Source organism: Ptychodera flava, chromosome 18, assembly GCF_041260155.1.
Source record: "Ptychodera flava strain L36383 chromosome 18, AS_Pfla_20210202, whole genome shotgun sequence".
In the NCBI taxonomy this organism is placed as follows: domain Eukaryota; kingdom Metazoa; phylum Hemichordata; class Enteropneusta; family Ptychoderidae; genus Ptychodera; species Ptychodera flava.
The window spans coordinates 34,648,025-34,672,370 of NC_091945.1; the positions used below are offsets into that span (position 1 = coordinate 34,648,025).

At 38.9% G+C, this 24,346-nt stretch overlaps 1 protein-coding gene across 4 annotated transcripts in view; it reads left to right on the plus strand.

Moving 5' to 3' along the window:
- LOC139117469 (atrial natriuretic peptide receptor 1-like) overlaps positions 1 to 24,346 on the plus strand; it is a 294,651-nt gene that overhangs the window by 179,358 nt on the left and 90,947 nt on the right. The window contains exon 1 of one of the 4 annotated variants that reach the window (XM_070680594.1): positions 17,409 to 18,697. The exons of the other annotated variants lie outside the window; for them this stretch is intronic. Within the exon in view, the coding sequence (XP_070536695.1) occupies positions 17,950 to 18,697 (748 nt within the window). The 5' untranslated portion in view covers positions 17,409 to 17,949. Of the gene's footprint in view, positions 1 to 17,408; positions 18,698 to 24,346 lie in introns of those variants that run through there. 4 annotated transcript variants of the gene reach the window in all.

Below are 24,346 nucleotides of genomic sequence, written 5' to 3' on the forward strand. Positions count from 1 at the left end.
CTCGAAATGTAGGGCATCTGCTGATATGTATTCTAAGGTGAAAACGTAATGCTAAAAGCATGCCGTTGGTTAATTAGTCTGGGACTATGTAGTTCTTATCGAATAATTTATGTGACTAAGTTTATAGTCTGGCCTAAGTACCGTAGATGGCCATATACGTTCACAGAAGTTTGCAATTCTGTTCTCGCTGTGTGGTTTCACCGAAGCGAGGTGAAATATCGCATTTAAGATGTGATAAGCGGGTTAATTGAGGAAAAAGACGACATAAATCTAAGGACGTGGCGGTATCAGATCAGGAGTTTTGCACTAGTCTAATTGGCAGGGTATAAGCTGCTGAACACGATCTAAGCGTTAACACTGCTATAGAGTTAAGCAGAGCAAGACCAGACTGTGACATTATTAATTCAATTACAGTGAAACGTCTGTGCCGATGATTTTAGTCAGAAACAGCTTTTAATAGTCATTCATTCAGCATAAACTATTCCAACTTCTTGAAGAAGATGTGAAACATAAATCAATTAACCCTTTCGCCCCATTTCCCTCTCTAGATGTCCAACTTGACCATAGAAAACAAAGTGATTGGTTCAAACCACTGTGGTGAAAGGGTTAATGACACAATCAGTCCCATGGTCTTTATGTCGATTAATTACCGATATTCAATGTGTAAATACTGACTGGCCTGGATTTAATTGGTGTCAGCAATAATGAATGTTGGGATGGAATGATAAGCCTGCATTTTAATACGTGCAAAAGCAAAACCTTTTATACATCATTCGCCACTGGTAAGCGCGGTGAATATTAACTAGTGGGAAACCTACCGAGCCTAGTCTTTACAGAACTGTATAATCTCAGAACTGTCTTTCTGTAGATGCCAAATAGCTTTGGGCAAAGTTCCCTTCCACTCGACTGTAGACTTGCCGGCGTTATTGTTTTGATAAATCTTGCAGATTAAAAAGTTTGATCACCATACCACGGCAACACTAGATACCTTTAATGGAAAATGCCCTGAGCTATAATACTCTCTCTGTATAGACAGCTTTCTAAAGTATTGTATTAGTTACATTGCTAGGTGTAACATATATGATTAGATCTCTTTTGTGTCGGGCTGCATGGTGTATAATTGGAATATTGTCACTTGAACCTCCGTGTTCAATGAAATCGTGTCAAATCGACCCGGGCAAAATAAATGCAAGTTTACCAGGTGTACGGAGAGACTTTTTTAGATTTGAGTCTTGATATTTTCCTTACAAGTCGGCAAAAAGGCGATAAATTCGATGATATGGATACTTTAGTCAGTGCTGTTGTTGCTAAGTTTGTCAATGAAGATGAAGAATATACTGGTAGCAATGATAATGTGCTAGTGCTGATGATGATCATTATCATCACTTTCATGATGATGATGGTGATGATGGTGATGATGATGATGATGATGATGATGATGATGATGATGATGATGATGATGATGATGATGATGACGATGATGATGATGATGATGATGATGATGATGATGATGATGATGGTGATGACGACGACGACGACGACGATGATCAACAGCCATCATCACTTTCACTTGGTCATGTCGTCGGTGAAACACAAAATCATAGTTTTGTGTCAATGTGGAACGGATGCAGTCATATATCTTCACGCCAGTGCGTCGTTGTGTGCTTTCATCATTCCTTCGCCGACCTGACCAGTTTATGATTGTTGGATAATAAGTGGACTCATTCACATTCAATAGACTATTTATTATTCAAAACAAGACGACTTTCAGATCATATCGATATAAATGGCCACAGCATGGCAAAATTAATACACTTCGGCCCTGTAATGGATTAAATTCGCTATAATTCACCTGTATGAAATAACTAATGCATCATTTGGTTTTCACGTTATCTCTTCATAGTTCATCACTTTTGTCATTTTCTAGCCGTAGACAGAGTCATTTTTGTCTTTAAAACTTATGTAAGGATAATCACCTAGCAATCTCACTAAGTTTCCCCCAGTGTTATGCAAATTGGAGACTTGATCGACGAGATTGACTGGTTTTCCAATGTTCTGAAACTTCAGGCGGGATGGTCGATGTCTCGCGTGTCTCTTTACGTGTGTTTCAAAAGGCTGGGTCGCCAACTGATCTGTTTTCGTCGTATAAAAATACTCCTATTGATTTAATGGCGCCAAAGCCTGAAATATAACATCTTTCCATTATACAATTTTACATACCCTTGTGTACGAAGATAAATGACTTTATTGCCCTGACGACGTATATGTAAAATAATAAATTCTAGATGAAATAAGATAAATAATATAGCCAGACTCAGACGCCAAGAATAAGTTGATATTGATTGATGTTATTTGTGTACGATGCGTATAAGTTTCGTATATTGGTAATTCTCAATCAAACCCAGCAAAAAAGTAGATTTTCAATATATGCAATGACGCCATCAAGACAGGGATAAAAGCGCGCGAAAATACGACGTGATTTTGTTATCAATTTTAAGAGGCAATGGCTATTTTGGGGTCTACAATGGGATCTTTACATCAGACGATAAAGTGATCTGAATTTCGAGATGATTTGCCGGTAACGGCACGAAGCGATGTTCCTTCAAACTTGTTGCCGTCTTTCATGAAGTCACACATTGCAAGACAGATGCAGTAAAGCAGATTGACGTTTGATTATTTCGGTAAACAAGAAATGATCAACGGATGATATTTCTCTATGTCCTTTGTGATTACAACAATAGCAATGATTATCAAAGTCTGCAGCCCATTACGGCTTTTGCAAATGTCCCTCGGTTTGGTTTAATTTTGCCTAGATTGACTCAGAAATAAGCGCCTAATAGAACCTCGACCATATTGCCCCGTGACCAATAGCCAACATAATGTAAATTTTGAGCTTCCTAGAGATAGTACAAAGATCTTTTGATATGCATAAACAATCGTTTGGAGCCGCTTGGACTGGGCGTTAACTTCCACAAGTGTATTAACATAGGATACTTCAGATACGATGAGTGTCAAGATTAGTAAGTTTTACTTACATGTCACCCATAACTGTAATTTCATTGACAATCAGCAAAAATCTTCTCTATTTTCGCTCCAACCTTATTTAACACGAAACAGACTGAAAAGCCTTGTATTTAATTTGTTACATTCTTAGAATATCGAATGTTCAAGCCAGGCGAGATATGCTTTGTCATCAACAAAGAGGCATCACATCTTCACCGTTATAAATGTTTTTCAGGGCTTGTGAAGTGACATCAATTATCAGTTTGATCTCATCGGGTTTTGTTTTATCACAATACCTATTTTCTTCATACGCAAACAACTTCAGTCCGAGTTTTCCTGACTGCCTCGTACCTGAGATGTTTGCATAAATATCCATCATACATTGGAAAAGTTCATCGATAACTCGATCAAAAGAAGGGCAATGTCAACTTTAAGAGAAATTTAATCAAGAATCTCATTTGAACATGCAATGACAATATTGACCGGGAGGCCGTCTCTGACTACTTGAAATTATGACGTCACATCCTTGTCATGCACAGAAAAGGCATAATTCAATTACGACTTGCTTTGGGAAGATGGCAGGTTCCGTGACCCTGAGTTCACCCCTTCACTGCACTTTGCCAGACGACCCACCCAGTCTAGTACCTTGTACTTGGCAATAAGTCATGTTCATATCTAATCATGTCGTCTTTTTCAAATCGTGACACTTACTACGTGAGCAGTCGAGGTGAACACCCCCCCCCCCCGGACCATCCCACATATTTCATTCAATCGATGCGGTAGTGTTATGTCGTATAAATTGACGAACTGTCAGCACATTCTTAGGAATTTATAATTGATGAGAATTTGAGTACAATCATGTGAAAATTCTTGGTAGCATATCAAAGCCGGCGCGAGAAAATTGTGGTTAAATTCATGATTGTGTAAATTTTCTCACCATGCGCCGTGCCCATAAAACGTACACATCGACAGGAAACTATACACATTATATTCATGAAAAGATTTGAAGCATATACATTTTCTAATTAGATGTCGTAAAAATGACGAGCTTATAAATTATTGTAACTCAAGGACACTCATCAGTTGCCATAGTTACGTGGTTGACCTGGTTCATCTTGGCAACAGCTTCATTGCCAGAACTATTGCAGGTTGCCATGACACCAGAGAAACAATGTTACATTTTTTTTCTTTTCGAAGCAAGATGTTTTTAGAAAATGACAGAGTCTGTTATTCCAGGCAGAAAGAATCCAAGATTTGTACGTTTCATGATGAGTAAAACGTGACTCAAAGATGTACAGAGAAACGACAATTGTTTGTAAATCGCACCCGTCATTATTCTGTCTGTGTATCGAACTCGTTATTATTCTCTGTATATTAATATTAGGGAGTATCTCTGCAAATACATGAAAATATTGAAAATACCCGAGAATTTCACATCATTTTAAACATCAAAGATGACTTAACAGTTAAATTAACTATGGCCTCCTCGTTTTGCACGAGAAATGAGTCCGCTCAAGTTCAAAAGAAAGCAAATGTTGACAGCAGAGTCGTCCTTCTATGAATATTCAATGAATATGGAACTCCTCATACAGTTAGGGTTCACTGACCTATGGAAGGCGATGGGCCGGCTCTAGGTTTGTCGATTGGATAAACACTAATCTTCACGTGGCAAGAGTGGCACCTGTTGTGTGTCAGCTTGTGCACCATCTAGCATCGACATCGGAGGTATGACATCATCGAATTCGAGTTCATTTACATCCTATTCGAAAAGCTTGAACAAGTATGAGCGGTGCCCTCAGTCTATGCCACTGCAGTTATAATTGCAGCTGCTAATAATATAATGCTATAATATCAGTTGTCCTTTGTTGCTTGCTGTGGCCACTGCTGTTTCACTGACATAGTGCCATTGTAAATAATATGTGATGGGATCGCAAGTCCTTGTTTGATGTCTACGGAATCGACCTCAAGTTGCTGATATAGATACCATCCCCAGCCTAGAGACCCTGTCGGAAGTTGACTATTATTTGTGTGCATGTCAGTCCGCAATTTAATGCCATCTCCATTTATGTCTAATTACGTTCAAGACAAACTCAGCTGAAGGGACTGTTTTATTATTCGGTTTTTGTACATTCAAAGTAACCCAACACCACTCTATATAACTTGCTCGTTGTATTTTGTGATTTTCATATTCAATATAAGTTTCAGCTCTGTTTGATGTGTAAATTGTTCACTTGAGTCTTACTTGATCCCGCAATACTCCAGCCTTTCTGGATGTTGTCATTTTGCCAGCAAATTATTGAAATTGGTCGTTGAAAATTCAAGGTCAATGTTACGTTATGGGTATACACAGACACGACTTGAGAATACTAGTATACTAAAGTATATACAAACACTACTAAAATATACACTACTAAAGTATTTCAAACAATGGGTTGTGGATTCAAGTTTAAAAACAGTATATTTGTGATATCAGAGTAGAGAGCCAAGCTTTTGTCTTGTCTTGCCATATCGTTTGTCGATGTTCGTTCTAGATGTAATCAATTGGGAAAGACTGATGACGTATTTCACACGCTCTTGAATCCAATGCAATTATCTTGCCAATTTGATTTAACAACTTGCCCATACTACACCGAGTTTCGTTTTATTCATGTCTAGATCATGTAAATTTATTGTCAATTAGAGGCTGGCAAAATAAATCGATAATTATAAATGAAACGTTAACAGTATTTTAATAACCATAGAGCATTAATAGGAAACTGTAGTCAGTTATCCATTTTAAATACGAAGTACGTCTTTCCTCCAGGGTTTCCACTACCCATTCCTTAATCTCCCGAAGTTTGTTTTGTAAAATTGTCGCAGGGCAAAATTTTACAGAGGAAAAACACAATTATGATCGATTATGAGAAACGTTGCTTAGGGAAGATTTTAATTACGTAGATGAGCCGTAAATTACTTTTTCATTCTCACTTTTTAATAACTAGCAATATACAATATAAACTACACTTACTGTAATTATATTTTCAGTGCGCATGCGTGTTCTAGTAGATAGTTGCTTTCATCGATGAAACTTTGATGTAAAGCAAAGAAGTTAAGTATTCGATGGGGTACCAGAGTTATATAATCTTTTTCAAGTAAAATGTTTTTCGTTTGCATTGCAGATCATAGATAAATAGATATATGTAAGAAAAATATTAATTAGCAGGTTCACGCATCGGTATACGTCCATTGTAAGTGGAGTGAATTATTAATATCTGGAAATACAAATTAGTGTGTATACTTGATATAGCAAAGTAGAAAGCATAATACGCGAAAGTGGAACTTCATTTCTGTCGAACTATGGGTCAGTCACGTGATCTCTATGGTCGTATACTGTGTTGACTTGCCAAGTGCTGTGAGTACAATGGCGGCTGTGTGCGAAAGTATTCATCATAAGGTTTAAAATGTAACGTCCTAAGCATTACCTGGTCGACGTACTCATGTCAAAACCATCATACAGAACTCGATCAAGTATTATGCAAGAGATTATATATTTAATCCAGTATAAGCTTATAGGCTATTTAGTTTTGCCTGAGCATTGTTCAAAAGACACTGTTGATGAGAAGTGACAGGCGTGCTCTCGTATAGTTCAGTCAATCGCGAAAAATTTCTCCGTCAATAATGCAAAATCAGCGATGAACCAAGCAATGATTGCTTCGTGAAAATGTGCTTGCTTATGTTTCAGTCACGTGTCAGGTTTTATCCCTGACTATTTCACCGTACGGTGATTTTAATCAACTTGAAATGCAGTGCAACTTTTGATGAATTGAGTTCTACTTCTCACGAGTGGCAAACATCGTTTAAAGTTACAGGTGACTAGCAAATACTCTCCCAGTTTAATTATTCACTTCTTAGTAATTCATAATTGTGTGATATCAACAATTATATGTACACTATATTTGCCATTTTCCTTTGCTACCTTCGTCAGGTTAAAAGTTTCTATCTCCGAACGGAGCCGAAAAGCAATGCAGTCACGTAACGGCCAGATTGCAATATCAAATTATATATCAGAATTCATCAGTGTAGATCCATGGACAGTAATGTGAACAGCGAAACCGTGATTGAAGTTGTCGGCTGAAGAGATATCGAACGGCCTGAATCTTATAATCAGACGATCCGAGCATTCTGCACCTGCGATCGCTAAGACACTAGATTCTTCTTTCTTTGGATTAGGAGGAGATCGGCATCATGGATATTGATGAGTTCACTGTTCACTGACATTTCTTATCTTCTTATGATCGCCAGGCGTGATAGTCATTATTTTTAAGCTTTGCCGCGGTATTAGTGTATTGCCCCTCTGATCTTTGATAAATGAAACCACTCCTGTGAGAAATGTGGTCGGTGACTATCGGCTCACCTCTCTCTGAAGTCGTAACCTCACGGGAAACATCGAAACGGTTCAAGTTTGTTGGAGGCACCTGTTGTATAGCGGACCCACTCCTACTGATTGTAGTAAATCTGCTTTTTGCGGGATGATGGTAACTTTATTCCCTGACGTAAATGGAAAAATCGGATACCGGCTTATCGTGATTCAAGTATTCACGGTATTGCCTGTTTTGCTTAATATGCATTGGTAAAACAAAAACCAAAGAAATAAGGACTCTATGACCGTGCACTATTATCAATTTATTAATTCTTGAGTAAGACCACAGAAATCACGATTCCGATGTGATCTGTTCAGACAGTTTGTTTGTTTGTTTGTTTGTTGTGTTCTTCATGTGGGACGAAGTATTCTTGTGCAATCGTGACGGTTGTTGTGGCTGTATTGTTAACAGTGGATATCTGTGAGACTGGCTACCGTCAAAACTTTTGCTACATATGTAAATAATTCTCGGATATAGCAGAGCGAATATAATTTGGAGTTCCTGCTAAGTTTGAAAACAAACTTCATTTGTATTTAATGAAAGAGCGACTAGTAGAATGCATGAAACTGTAGTCGACTGTCTCTCTGCTTTGTATATTGATTCACTAATTCTTGAAACGAAAAGCGAACAGAGCATTCCATTGCATTCCACGATACCGTATGCTTGTCCATTTCATAATTGCGGAAGTGTGTCTGACGTCACATTTTTTTTCGTACAAGTATTAGTCTTTGATGTTAATCCCAGGGTTTGTAGTTTCCCTGCTATCTCTATGCGTTTGTGAAGATATTTCAGCGTGTACGGAGAGCAAGTCTTGTGATGTCAATGATACGAAACTGATGGCAGAAATAGACCTATTGTCGACGTTGCTATCAACGGTAACCAATATTTCTATGTTCAATAGTGTAGCTGAGGCAACCTGGCATAATCACGGTCTTATTATCTGACAAACTGGAAAGCAGTCGAACGGTGTTTCTTGGCTGAAGAGGTCTTTCTTGGCAGATCTCCGAACAAAGATGTCATATCGCGTATATATAGCTCCCACTGACATGACGGCGCATTTTCATTATACTGCAAACATTACCGTGACACCAAGCCTCACTTAATACCCCATCGTTAGAATATGCGATCAGTGCCGGCAAATCAACGCGAAGGCAAATGTCTATCATCGCATCACCAAAATACTGCTGATTCATACCATAGATTTAACTCTTTCCATCACTGGCATACCCCAGACTTAAATCCGCATAGCTTTCGAGTCGAATGAAAGCAGAATCAAACAGATCACTGTTTACGGCCTGTGCCAAATTATAACAAAGTGTGTGGCTGTGTTAGTAGCATACGTCATTGTAAGTTAATGTTCTGTGTCAATGTATAGACACATTCTCCTAAAATTTCCATCGTCGATTGTTGTACCGTGGTATCAGCCTCTCATAAGCACAGCGCAAATAAAATTAGGTCAAAACCGCGAGGTCTGTTCAAAGAATCGTATGTAGTGTACCTAAACCATATGATGGCTTATGATCCCCTCGAGTAAATATTTTTCTAGACCGTCTGAATGTTCATATTGTAATTATTTACTATGATTTATTATCTAAGCAGTAACACATGGATAGGACAGTGCGACCGATGTCTGTTGGTCAAACCCTTCAAAGTGTTCGTATTTTGTAGTAGCTTGTATTAGCGTTGTTGCGAAAAGTAGATCGAACAAGGGTTGAATGCATTTGATACGTTGACGCTCTGGTCTTGCGTAATAATTTTTATAAATATACTTTGTGAGACGTGATCGTTGCGTATTTAAATATTAGTCGAGTTGTCTGTCATGGTTACTTTGCTTTTTCCAGGTTTTGATAGCTTGTCTGTTTGTCGGGAAAGCGTTAGACTATTGCGCAAGCCTTGATGCACAAAACTGACGACTGAAGTTGACTCACGGAGTCGGCATTTGCTCGTTCGCCACAACAATGCGATGCGTCTCTCAACATAGTGTTGACATTACCCATGTTTGTCGAAAGTTACCAGTCACATTAGAGAGGAACAGTTAGTGATGCATCTGATGGCAGGAAGTTTATTTAAGTTCCATCGATGTTATAGGCCTACATCGTTGTTTTGGATAATCAACTATCACAACCGAATCATATGTCACAAAGATAGCACTAATACGGTTTCATTCATGGCTTCAAACCCTTGGTTCTCTTTTCGGATGATTTTTCATAGTTATTTGTTTTAGTTTCATTGCAATTCATAGTCGATTGTTTTAGTTTCATTGCAATTCAAAGTCGTGGCCCTCTATTCGACATGGCTAATCTACAGTCGCTTTAAAGTAAAGGGTGAGTGATTTCTTACGCGTCCTCTCTTCTGGAAAGAATTGTGAGTTTGACTTTAAGAGCGTGTATTCTGCCTAGTTGCACGTGTGGATGATGAGTTTGGCTGGTATACACCGCGGTTGAATCTATTCAAAGTGGTACAGATTTGCTAAAATATGTCGCAATAGCATGTAGGCATGCTTCAATGCACCGACGGGTCTCAACGTGCTACGTGAAGCTTGAAGAGATGCCTTTAGGCGATTTCAGACTGACACAACTGACGTGTTGTTTGTTCATTGTATTATATGACTAAAAATCACAAAAGTTGAAGATTTATTTTCAAAAGTCTGAAGATATGGTATGTACACTTTATTAGGAAGGAAACACGTCTGTTTTCTTTAATGCTATTTCCACTAGTTCGCAAACAAGGCTCGAAAACTGAGTGCAATGTTTTTAATAGGTTTCTATTAAACAGAGCAGAAATGGTGTCTGTAAAATTCACGAGCTGTTATCACACAATTTGACGCTAGGTGGTCGTAACCAGCTATACAGCCCAGTTTTACGACATTGCATATTTCCAGTTCGTGAGACGCACGTAAAAAAGCTGTAGTGACGCCAATTCGTACGACATGAATGGCGCGGTTTTGCTTGAAATTTAGCTGGAAAAAGGAAAAAAAAACACAAACAGTTCGACAGGATAAAGAATGTGTCACAATCAGTAGTGGATGACAAAACATACTTGGGTTCAGCTAAAGCACTTAAAAGCCCAAGCTGAGCTTTGTGTAATCCAGGCCCGATGTCTCCGATCAGGCGGTGTTTGGCTTGGGGAAACACTAATGTTGGAAAATTCACTTTTCTCACTTTGAGTTGCCCTCCCCAAAATCGTGACACACTCGTTTTATCCCAGTTTTATTTTCAAAACTTGGATCCCTTTTATTTCAGCATCGTAATTCATCGATGGCGCTGTCTATATATACATTCATATAGCCTTGCAGCTGAGAGCTTTCGGGGTTTCAAGCAACGTGAGAGGGCGCTGCAAGGATTGAGCAAACCATATCTCATTGGAAGTAGCTTATGGACAGTTATGTCCATTACCGAACATATTTTGTGCTAGAAATCAAATATTTAATATGTTTTTTCTAGACGTGTTACGCCTATTGTTAATTTGATTCACTACGCAAATTCACTGAAAGAATTTGCTTTCTGTTTAATTTTATCTCGAAAAATCCCAATTACCTAAAGAAATTCTTATTCTGGGCTTAAGTACTCATATTATTAGTTTGCCATATAGTTGTCGATTAATTGCAGCTCAAATATTTCCTCATTAAACATTTCTATAATTTGTAGACATCGACTGAATAAACTTTCATGTAAGCAATGGTTTGTATTTAGTACTATTGACAGTTAAAACACATGCTAGGTGATACTGGTACTATGGCTTGAGAAATTGACAATGGAAGGTCAGTATTCGTTATAAGGGTCGGACAAGTATTGTTTTCAGCTGTTCATTTGTCAACCAACTGTAATGGATAAATAACCATATCTATGACAGCACCACAGTAGTTCACATTTTTGCCTGTCATTGTATGATTTGACCGTCAACAAAACATATGCTTGATATACTGTGTGCATGACGTGAACATGACATGAATGACATGTTTTTGCGACTAATCCTCGCATACTCGGCCTTTGAACTCTGATAAACATCACTTATCAGATAAAAATATACTATTGTAATTGTGCAAGACACACGCGAGACATTTACATTGTATAAAAGAACGTTGACATGACATTAATACGAATGACAGGGGGGTAGAGAGTGTGTGTGCCAGCACGTGTGCTGGGCACTGTAACACGTGGCGACACGATGAAGCGGAAACTATATCGAGACTGATGCAAATTCAGGCGTACTTGCCCAAACTCAACCAACTGTAATGGATAAATCACCATATCTATATGACAGCACCACAGTAGTTCACATTTTTGCCTGTCATTGTATGATTTGACCGTAAACAAAACATATATGCTTGATATACCTGTGTGCATACGAAACAGTAAGCTGGTCCAAGGACATGTTGTATGTATATACTGAATCCATGTGTCCGTACAGGGACACTTTACACTAACGACATACAGTGATCGTTTCCCGGCTGCAGTATCCTTTGCTGTTTCTAATTGGACCAATTTTCATTCCTCTTGAGATGTGAAAGTTGGCCACTTTTGGGATATATTTGCACGGACAACACTGTTTGCGATGCAATCGAGTAATGTACACTCAGCAACCGCAGGTTTATACTGACACATAAGCTTCACAAAATAATGGCAAATTTTACGCAGTACGTGTACTTGCTGTAACCAACAAAAACCGAAAATATTAAAGAATCAACTCCATTTTATGGTCGCCACTAATCTAGGCTATTGGTGGTCAATGGATTAAAAAATAGTTAAAGAAGACACACTGATTGGCGACAAAATCACGCAAGAGGCAAAGCCATATATTGCTTGCGTTATTCTCTATCTCAACCAATGCTATCGTATCACAGTTATCTAGAACGTTTAAAGTATGTTCTCAGCTATGCATTAAGTCTCCCTAATCGTTTTGTGTAATTTTGTAATTTTTTGGTTCTGTTTGGATGAAAATCGTTCCCGTGTAATCAATGTATAGTGACACAATTGCTGGTACAGGTCACCTGCAATTTACTGACAGCAGAGGCGAGTACTGATTCTTGAAAGATTGGTGGACATACACAGACGCCATTAGTTCTAGCATCGTCTAGCACAGAGCCCTATACAATGTCTGCCTGCATAAAACTTTACTGTTTTCTCCTTTTTGTTGTTTGATTTTTAACATGTAATATTCATTTCGGCGTACACCAATTCTGTTAACATTCGTATGCTGAAATGCTTTCATAAAATGCCCATAGCTCCAATAAGGCAAGCTAGACTATGTAACAAAGGCTTAACGCCTAGTTTCCACACAAAGCTATTCTTCATTGTACAAAACACACCCACATATCAATGCCTGGATAACAAAGACCTATAGTTCAACAGCGGTAACCACCGCGATGCTTAGTTCAGAAAGTCGCCTGACCTCTACGATGAAATATGTCGATTGTCTAAAGCTGACTTTCGTAGCTTGCCATAACAGCAACTCTTACACACGTTGACACCCAGGCCATTGTTGTTCATTCTTCTATATTGTCAACACCCTCCTTTGAGGACGAGCTGTAAACATGATAATGTCTATTGTGATCGTATAAAGTCAGTAAGTATACAGTAGTAATTTGAATTACATGCAGTTAAGTGGAATAAGAGAGGCGTAAATTCTTTCGGGTTTCTGTTATATCCCATAGCAGCAGTGCCATAGCCAATCAGAATCCATGCCCTGCACGGTGATGAGATAATAATTGTTAGGACGGCCGTTTTCCATATAAACAAATATGTGGTACTTATTCTTATACTTATTTATGTAGAGTGCTCATACATCAGTTGTTTTCATATCAAATTCAACGTATATCTCCAAGCGTAAACTGGTTAAAAACAAAGTTTGGTAGACGTTGTTAGACATCTTATTGAGGGCGCACTTTATTGTACGCCACCTTTGCTCACTGCACAGCAGTGCCCTTTAATGGGGGCTTGTGGTTTTAGTCTTCTATACCTGGGGCAAAGTAGTTACGTAAAATAAAAACACGGAATCACTTTTCGTTCGTTTATATGTTAGAATCTGTTTTTTAACAACAAGATTTGTCTAATTTTCATTTTAGTTACTTTCTTTTTTCCCAGAAATTCACGGGTAGCGTTGCCACAACTTGAAGCAGAGCGGCCCGGGGAAATTCAGACGTACTGCTTTTACAATCTCGATTCCACGGAGTTGGCGCCAGCATGGATAAATAATTACAATTTTAGTGCTTGCAAATATTGCAAATATCAAAAATACGCGTTTCTGGGGACAAATTTCATTCCTAATTGCAATTTCTATTTCAAATTAGACAGGTACCGATACCGTTCAGTATGTGTGGTTAAAAGCCGCGCCAATTAAGTTATGCGTACACTAGATTTTACCATTAGATAAAAATTTAACATTTACATTTGGTCCTAATTTTGAAAGAAGCATTGAAACTAAGTTGTGTTGCTTTTTCAAAAAAAAAGCTCTCATAAGGGGTCTTCTTTCTTTACATTCGGTGAACTGAAGGGTAGTCCGTTTCAAGGCCCTTCAATATCATAAACAGTTTTTAAGTTTGTCCTGCGACGATGTTATTTTTATGTAAATCTCCATGTTTTCCTGTAAATATTCATGAATCTAATTAAAAAGTGAAGGGAGCCTTGCGAATGACTGTGACATTGCAAAAGCATAGTGCCATAACATTCCAAGATGCATAATTGTTGACCATGACACTCAACCGACAAACTTTAGAGTAGCAGCATGTTCTAATTACTCAGCACTGCACCTTTGTAACGTAATCATAGTTTCCATTACTTTTTAATATCAACTGTTATACAATTGAGTTTTAAGCAGTGATATAGGCTAGAATTTCGCCATTCTTCCCTAGAACTTGTCTACTTCTGGATATTTGGATGGCATATGAACTTCGACTTGATATACAAATCGACTACTAATTCAATACAAACATTTAAATGGGGAGCGGCATGACGTAGGAGGGGCGCCATCCTAACATCTGACGTATCTCTCAAGCGATTCAAGAACATTACAAATATTGACACCAAGAGGCAATCGTAACACCATTTGTGTCTTACAATGTAACGGCAATGTGGGCTTTGAGTATTTCGTTGCAAGTTCGGAGCTCAAAAGCGTATCCTATATGCATGACTTGTGTATCCCGATCTGTATTCTTGCAGTTGGCTGATACGGAAAGTGTCAGGAAGCTAGCAAATCGATCCCGAGAAAGGGAATTTTATTATTTTAGTCCCCGTAGCCTTGTTGATAGAACGGTGACAAAGGCAAACCTTGACTGCAGACAATTACTTCATTTACTGTACGAGAATAATTTGGCAATAACGTTAGTTCTCAACCTTGTAGCGAGCATTTATTTCTAGCACTGGCAGCTGTTAACGTTTCTGCTAATACACCTGAGTTTGCAAATTAACAAATTATTTGAGACATTAAGGGCCAATTACGGGTATGCCAAGGGCAAGTCCCATCAACTCTTGACCAAAATGGCGATATATGCGCTGTTTTTCGGATGGAAGCCTTAATACAGGTCTAATAACGCACTTAGGTCTGCATGATACATTTACGAATCAATGCCAAATGGACAGTTACCTGTGACGCTCAAGTTTATTGCCTCGGTAACGAGACCAAGTCGTATGCAAACATGGTACACTAACACGGGTATCGTGTTTGTTTCAATCATGAATCAGTCTCTGATCAATCGCGATTATTTTTGCCACTGATGTGGTTACTCCCTTGCTCAGGGGACAAGTCACGTGGTTGTTGAACCACACTTATTGTTATGTATAGTTCATGAAGGTAGTGGTACATGTAGCCCTATTATTACCTCGATAAGTATAGCGCATACAGTACATCGATAATTCAATTAGGTCAGCTTCAAAGTCAACATTGGGTTCAATGTCCCAGACAATGTCATTATGAATACCGTTCATCTCTTGCGAAAGAAAGAGTTTATTCTTTACTGTTTGACCGATACCTATGAAATTTATTGATACATTTAGCCCAATCAAAGGTCAAGGTTATTCGATAACACGTAGTCAGGGTACAATGGAGTGCTTAATTCGAAAGCTTCATGATTCTTAAACAACGATACAAAAATGATATGAGAAGTTCTATTAAGGATTGTCCTCCTTTTATTGTCTAATTGTGTTTGTTTGTTCATAGCGTTGGGATATCTAATGTATTTCTGTATGAAAGGTTTCACACTACTACAGTTTATCAAATTCAGAGCACACCTAAGTAGTCGTCACAGTTTTATTAGCGTAAACTGTGAACTTTGACCTAATAGGACAGCAGTGAGTGTAGTTTTAGTGCTCAGATTTACGAAGCACTGATGCTAGTGAACTACTTTGATGTCTTTTTTTAAACAAATTATATTTTTGATGGATACATGTACATATATCTTCAAGCGTCCCAAGACTTATGTTATCCATAAAATGCATAAAGTCCGGTCAGGCACCATCACTACAGTTCTCCAGGTCAAGTTCAATGTATTTACCATCATAGTTACTGTTAGTAAGCAATTACGTAAATACCAGCTATTTTTGCGACTAACCCCTTTGTTTTATTTCGTGTCCGTGTATATTAAAAATGCAAAATGCATTGTTACAATAGAAAAATCTATCAGCAAAATCCATAAAATCTGGTCAGGCACCATCACTACAGTTCTCCAGGTCAAGTTCAATGTATTTACCATAATAGTTACTGGTTGTAAGCAATTACGTAAATACCAGCTATTTTTGCGACTAACCCCTTTGTTTTATTTCGTGTCCGTGTATATTAAAAATGCAAAATGCATTGTTACAATAGAAAAATCTATCAGCTGTTACAGTAACGTTTGTCATTCGGACTTGATTGTCGTGATCGGTCGACAGCTTCTGTTACAAGAATATCCAGTCTCGCCTGCAGTGCTGTTACCTTGGAAGTAGACAGCGACTGTGTCGTCTTTGATGATTTATTTTATTTTGGGTTGGAAAGTTTAGGATATATAGTCACCTAGGAACTTTTACGTTAGTATGAATATGGTGGAGCTTAAAGGCGTCTTATAGCTGTATGTCTATCAGGAGTTGCACACATTTGTCTGAAGCACCGGTTACTTTTCAATTAAATATAGCTGTATGGACATCATGAGGGTATTGAGGTAGATAGTAGATTGAGGTAGATAGTAGATTAATCATGATTCATACGTGGTGTAAAAGTCCCGTTGTATAAGATGTCCTTGTCATATAAACAGATGGAAACGTGAAATTACTGAACAAAAAATATATGATATTGATACTGAGTAGAAAACATGCTCCGTTCTCAATGTTTGTGCTAAGACTGACAATACGAAAAGACCATTTCACTGAGAAATAATTTGAAAAATAAAAGTCTGATTTTAATATCATCGAATCATATTTATCGGATACTCGGGAACGGGGACTTTATCTCGGGTCCGTGCAATACAAGTTCGAAAACATGTGTTTGAATGCAGGTTTGTCTCGTAATTTGCCCTCATTACAATTTTGCTTCATCACCCCATTGAATATCGACACATTTATTTAATTCTACGTTGGTGGCGTATATGACTGATACAAGCAAAAGCAATACCTTGTTCATGAAGACATCAAACTACTGAACCACGGTAAGTGAAAGATTGGCTGAGAATAGTAAATAGTAGGTGTCAAACCCTCCGGTGAGATGTGTCGAAAATAGCAAGCTGGCAACACGAAGTGCATACAGAGGGCGGTACCTTCCCTGAACACTGTTGATTCTACCGATGAGTGCGATTGACATCAGCTGCCTCCGTAATAAAAATAGAATAACTTTTAGTAATTCGTGTTCTAGCGAGATTGCAATGCCGATGTTTGTTAAACGGGGAATTTGTGGCTGCCGTGATCAACAATTGACGGTTTATTGCCGGTATAAATACTAATTAAAATACTTATAGTCTCTGAAATGACATGGCTCCCAAAAGACTTCACTGTTCACAGATGATCTCCCGCAACGAGTCAGTAACGTTGTCATCACAACTATATAGCGCATGCGTAGTGTCGAAGTAGCTCGCTGATTTAATCTCTCTGAAAAGGGACCAAGCGTAAGAACGGTGAACTGTGAATGTAACGTATTCAGTCTCCGGCTGGCGTGGAATAACACTGGAACAAACGATGCGGCGTGGCGACTTCCCGCAGGAGATTGAGAAACCATCCGTGTCATAGTAGTCTCTCGCTCTCTTTCATTGTTTCAAGTCCAGTCTTCCGCGCGTGTATACCTTTTCACGGACGTCAGTTCGTTGGTGTTAAAGGCAGTTACAGCACAGGCCCGGATTGTTCTGAGCTGTCGGCGTACTCTGCTTGTCACCGTATTTGGATTAGCAATCACTCGAGGATTTTCGTTGGTATTTGCACAAAAGGGGGTCAGGTTGAAACAACCACAGTCTACATTAGAGGAAGTTTTCCTGCTTACACATTCAAAGCGGACTAAATGGGTGGAAGCAGGTTAAACATGTCTTATCGATAAGGAGACGAGCTCTTCCAAACTTGTCGCACACAGCACACGGACTTCAGTGTACCTGGTTATGGAGATATCCAAGTTCACCTTCGTGTTGTTTTTCGCGTTCTTCCGTGTCAATTGGCCGTGCTGTGGTGGCACAGAAGAGGCCGAGGACGACGTCGTACCAGTTAATGTGGCTGTTATTTTGCCCAGCACCAAACATGACACACTGAGGCGATATCCCTACCGTTTAGAAATGGTCAAGCCAGCTATCGACATAGCGGCGGACAGTGTGAAGTCCGACCCGATGTTTTTTGGAGATAAGAATGTCAACATGACATTTCGGACTAGGGATTCCCAGTGCTCGAACGCCATGGCTCCCATCCGTGCTGTTGAGTTCATAACGGAGAAACAAGTCGATGCGTTCTTCGGCCCCACGTGTGAGTATGCCTTCGCTGCTGTTGCCAGGTTTGCCGGTCACTGGGACATTCCAGTGATTACTACCGGTGCACTAGCGAAAGAGTTTGGGGAAAAGAGAGGACCCCAGTTTCACACCGTTACAAGGACCCATGGAACACACCCGAAAATGGCCGATTTTTTCATGAAGATCTTGGCCCATTTCAAGTGGAATACAACTTCACTTTTGCATGCGGACCAGCCTGAAACCTTCTTTCGAGATTGCTGGTTTCTCAACAGCGTTGTGTTTTTAAAATATGAAAATGCAGGTCTGTTAGACGCAACCGGCGATATTAAGGGATACGAGACATTTGACGAGACGGATAATCCAAACTATAGAGAAATCCTTGAAAGATTTGTAAAGCCCTACAGCAGAAGTAAGTTCATTTTGTTAGTTTCTCTCTCCATGCCATGCTCTCTCGTAACCGCCAGAATGCGGATGATAATAGGACAGCGAGAAATTTAAGACCTCCATGCAATGTGACCCTGAAGAATATCCACTACTCATGTATTGTTATGAACGTTATGCAACCTGCAAGTATTCGTCAAATATTTTGAAATTAGGCGGTAATAATTTTGCTACACGTCACGATGCTTGTAAATTGGGTACTGTCAATAAGAATGCATGTCATTGTTTACATAACTGCTGGAGGGTATCCATGACCCCTTTCATTAATCGGTAATTTTGAACGACAAACTAGCGGACATTTACAGGGCGGTGAATACAGCGAATCATAGAGTGAATACATGCTAAAAACAGGTTGACAACGTCGCCAGGCATTCTCCTTCCTGAGTACAAGCCTTTACGTTCATTTCCGTTGGCCCTGAATTTGGTATGCGGCGTACCACGTCACCAGACAAACTGTTTTGAGACACTGTTACGCAACGTTTGTCCAAGTATCGGGGCACTTCTTTGAAAGTGTCAAAGCACTCTTCGCAGTTCTTTTACCACACATACAAAAGTATCGGAAGAGCCCAGTGAATTCCTCAACAAGTCGGAGTACATAATTCGTGTGTAGGCGTTTGTTCAGCCCCTTGATTGTCCCATGGACGTAAAAAAAGTTACGTCCATGCTCATACGTTGTCGTACCGCCTTCTCCTATACACCACGAAACAAGCTATTTCTCGTCATCGTGAACTGAACGTACCTCAAACCACTTAACGCCCACTATAATAAGTTGGCGTATTTCGAAACAGACTTTGCTTACAAATAAGTAGGTATTAAAGCCCCACTAGCTATATCTTTTAGCATTATTTTTATGATTTCACTTTCGAGCTAAAATGAGAAAAATGTTCTAATTTAGGCGTGTGTATACACTTTTCTATACACTTGGGACTGAATATGCAATTTTAAACAAGCTAAAGATTGCACTGCGATTAAACGTTTGCCCAAACATTAAATCGGGTGTTTATCATTCGTGACACAAGTGATGTGTCCAAGCCCGGATTTCTATACATCCGCCTGATTTTGCAAGCAAGTTTGCAACCAATCAAAGTTTTACAGGAGTCAGAATGCTATGGAACTCGTTAAACACAGAACAAATTTAGATATCGACAAATGGTTTGGTAGGGATAAGGCTAGTGAATATGTATAAGCCAAGCTTATTGTCAAAGCGAAAACGTACCGCGGACATCTAGTTTTGTCCTTCGGAAAAGGTCCCATGATGTCACCACCGCATTGCGGAGGGCGTCTGGTGGAACGCTCGCCGGAAGCAGCAGTTAACAAGCTCATGGAGTCATACTGGAGCGTTGTCATGGTGATAAGTAGGCAAGCAGAAAATACTACTTATAATAAATAAATAAATAAATTTCAAATATTTTTGCTTACATACTCATTGGCAGTTGAAATATTTCTCGAGGTAAGAAGAATTCTGCGTATAAATTCTGCATTGTTTTGCGGTTTTGTTGCGCCCTACCCCCTCCCCTTCACGACAGCTCATCAACACCTCAGTGAGACCACGGTTAATCTACCCCAAGGGGATAGAGTAACCGTGGTGAGATCGACTCAGCATAGTTTAATTAGATAGGTCACGCTGGGCTCAGTTCACGGTGATCTCTATCAGATAGGTGGGAATCCGGCAACAATGATGACAACAAAGACATCCAAGAGATGATGATAATATAAACGGCAAATGGATATGTACTGACAGACAGCACTTGAACAATAACATTACTAGGAATAATAATAATTGCTAAGATAATGAACGTTTTTATCGACCCGCCCGAAATCTAATCAGATGTCGTCGCTGGCTTTATGAACATCTGAAAGTTAAAACATCTTTCGATTCAGGTTCAGATGCAGGTCATTACTGAAAGCATCTCAGCTTTTATTTATACGAAATCAATAGTCATGATGTCCAGATCGAGTTTCGCTGCCTAACACAATCTCTTCCGTGAAAATGAATTTTTAAAAAGAAGAAAAGATTTGGCAAGGTTTTTTTTCTGTGAAAATGTCAGAAACCTGGCGACTCTGTTAAATTTCATATACTAGCCTTTACTTCTTAGGCAACATTCAAAAAAGCCATTATATTAGTCATCAATAATGCAGGGTTTGCAATGGAATATAGCAATAGCTCAAATATACGGTGTTCGTAGAATGTCATGACCTCACAGCTACATTGACCAATCACAAGCTGTGTGCGTAAAAAGCTGTAAATAAATAAACATGCTGTTAACTAAACATTTTCAGAATCGGAAGATCATATCACATTCGATTTGATAAGAACTATGATAGTGGAATAAAAATAATGGAGATTATTGCGCCAAATGGTGATGGGAGTAATGATGATGATAATCATCATTATCATTATATACATCACCTCTGTTATATGGTCTGCCTCCTTCTCCTCGTCATCATAATCAGTATCGTTAGCACCACCGCTCCTACCATCATCATTATCATCGTCAACAACAACAACAGCAACTACAACAATAACAAGAACAACCTAGTGCTGCTGATGACGACGACGACGACGACGACGACGATGATGATGATGATGATGATGATGATGATGATGATGATGATGATGACGGGACGACGATCGATGATAATAAAACGTCAGTGTAATAGCCATCCTAAATTATTAAATTAAAAGTGTATCCACCTGGTGCATTTGTTTGTCTTTTATGGATCTAAAAGAAACTTGACATCACGATGTCTGGTATTGGTTGTGTAGGGGCAAGACAGCTGATCGGAGAAGAATCTAATCAAGGTGTTAGAAGATGTGAAGTATTAGCAAATCGTCATACTAAAGGACCTTTGACTGTGTATAGGACCATGGATGTAGTAGAGAGGATTTAACAAATCTACCAGTCGCGCTTGACGTGCATAAAATTCACTTGTTCATGGGTACCTATTTGATTGATCAAAATGTAAATGACGACCATAAAAGCGCCGATTTCATTTGAAAGAATTGTACGACATTCAAGAAAGCTGAATGTCTCCATTCCGTATACAGACCAATCCACAGAATTATAGTCGATGCGAATCCATTGTTTCTGTCATGTGTAGGTCTGTTTAAGTTGATCAAGCCCATGATCTACATGTATATGTCACTTTTGAACATGAATATAAAACATTAGTCCGTTGCAATCAGTTTGAAGAAACCCGAATTTTCCATCACAGTAAATCTTGGCCACGTCGGCGTTCTTTCCTCTCAGCGTCTGTCCACTGTTCAGTGCCTGTCGACAAAATTTAACAAGAGTCATAACCCTCAAAAGTCAAACAGGTAAATATGAATAAAGTGTAATGATGTAAAGAATGAACAGTTTGTGATCACAGTGGGACGGGGAAGTGAAACTATTCAGTGTCAGAGCTAAATTGGACTTCAAAAGGGGAAATCGAATTGATTGCAGAACCATGTAATGTACTCTTTCGTAAATCAAGGGGAACTGGTAGCTATTTTAATCGGATTTGCCATCCTGAAATCGACGACTTGACAGAAATTGCATCGTAATTAGTCAACTCAACATACTGATTTTAATGATATTTGCCCCAATAATTCAATAATCTTTTATAAAGTATCTTACGCAATGCATGAGTAGCGCGGGAAGGAGTTTCATGATACACACGTAGTGTGGCGAACATATGCCTGTACTTCTTGAAAGAGCAAAAGTCACTTCTCCTTGATGACAAGGCTGGTTATTGAAAAATCTCAGTGACACATTCTGAAAGTAACCTTTTCATTTACAAATGAAAATTTGTTCTGACGTTTTTGGCGGTATGGTTGTATCAATTCGTCGGCTGTAGTTCACAACATATCTCGCAATGGATGGCATTCATATAGTTTACGCTGTTATGTCCTTGTTAGCGTTAATTGTGCATATATGTCATTGACATTATTAAAGCCCCAATTCGTGAGCACACTTCCCTAATTTTCTTATATCTTACTTATCACACCTATCGCAGCTGCCTTCAAAGGTGTACAGACCGCACAATAGCATGGGAAGCAATTATCTGACCTTGACACTCTCATCAGGAACTAGAAACACCGCTGTAAATTCTACGCGAGCCTCTACGTTTGATGTCAAGAAACAAAACAGTGACGCAGTCGACCGAACAATACGCCAGCTATAGGCTTCATTTTGCAGACATGCCCAGTATCTATGAAAGGAGTCGATTGCCAATGGAGCCCCTTTGTGTGAAACCGTTTTAAAAACATAGGCGGTTCCACGAAAATGTTTTAAACAATGAACGTCTGTATTAAACTTTTAATTTTGCACGATAATATCTCATTCGAAACACGTATATGTACGTCCATGATTGTGCAAAACACTCGTTGAAAGTTTGGCAAATTTAAAGAGTAGCGTAATTTAATGTTCTGGTCCGAAAACGGGCGGCCGTAGGCAGCTTCGAATATAATAATATGCATGACGTTCTCAATATGGACATTTGCACTTTTGTCGTGATATTTGGTACATGCATACCTTTATCTGGTCGCGTCTGTCGTGCGTGCTATTTTGTAAGGGTACGTACATCATATGTTGACTCAATTTGAAGTGTAATTTCATCCAGTAATGTTTGATGATATGTGATTAGAAGCACAGAATGCAAAACCAGGATTGTTAATGTTTCTCTGGTTATTATTTTAAAATTCTGTGAATGTCCAAAAGACGGGCTTCATAGGCAAGTTATGTCACTACGTAATGAAGACATCCCAAAATCTGTAACAGCATGAACAGCGTCTTTACGATGGGATAGTGCTAATAACGACAGTTTTTTAACACGCTGCGATTCCATGTAACCTTTACCCGCGAAGCAAAAAAACGTTGCTTCAGAAAGTCTATGGTTGCTATGGTTACAGGATATTTTGCTTAGGCGGTCGCAGTGAATTTGACTTGTCAATAGATGACAAAAAGGGAGAGGCAGTTTTAACCGTTTACAGGTATCTGAAACACCGATCATTGATATCATCATGATGCTGTCAATCGGCACAGTAGATATTTACCGCAAATCTTGTATTTTGAAAATGTACAGTACCGTTCTCCATGCATTATTCCCTATTTTGTCACAGACTTTCGTACCGTTGTCTGTTGTTCTGATGAAAGTTCCTGTTACATGTAGCTCTAAACGTCAAAATCTAGCTGGAAGTCGTTCCAACAGAATGTAACTGTTTTCGTCAGAAGTTATACCTGTCAGAGGTCAATGGTCAGGGAAGTTATCGCTGAATTGTCGTTTGAAGACATTTTCTGGTGAAAATTACACTCTTGCTTCAGTAATTCCCCAAGATCATTATTACAAATAATTGATCGATTGAATTTTTAACCAATCGGTCGATACATTTTCAAATTTTATGTGACAAAGAGTAATGAAGGGCACAAAGCCAATAAATTAATAATGGCGATATGTAGAAATATAGAATGTATCCATGCAACTTACGTTACGTCGCCAAGCAACGGCTTTGAAACGCTGGATTCGTTTTCGAAAAATAATTTGGCCAAGAAAATATAAACGAACGTATAAGGGCCACTCCTGAACTTGATGTTTTGTCTAAGTGGTTGGATTTTGAGAGGGACAGTAAGACTCG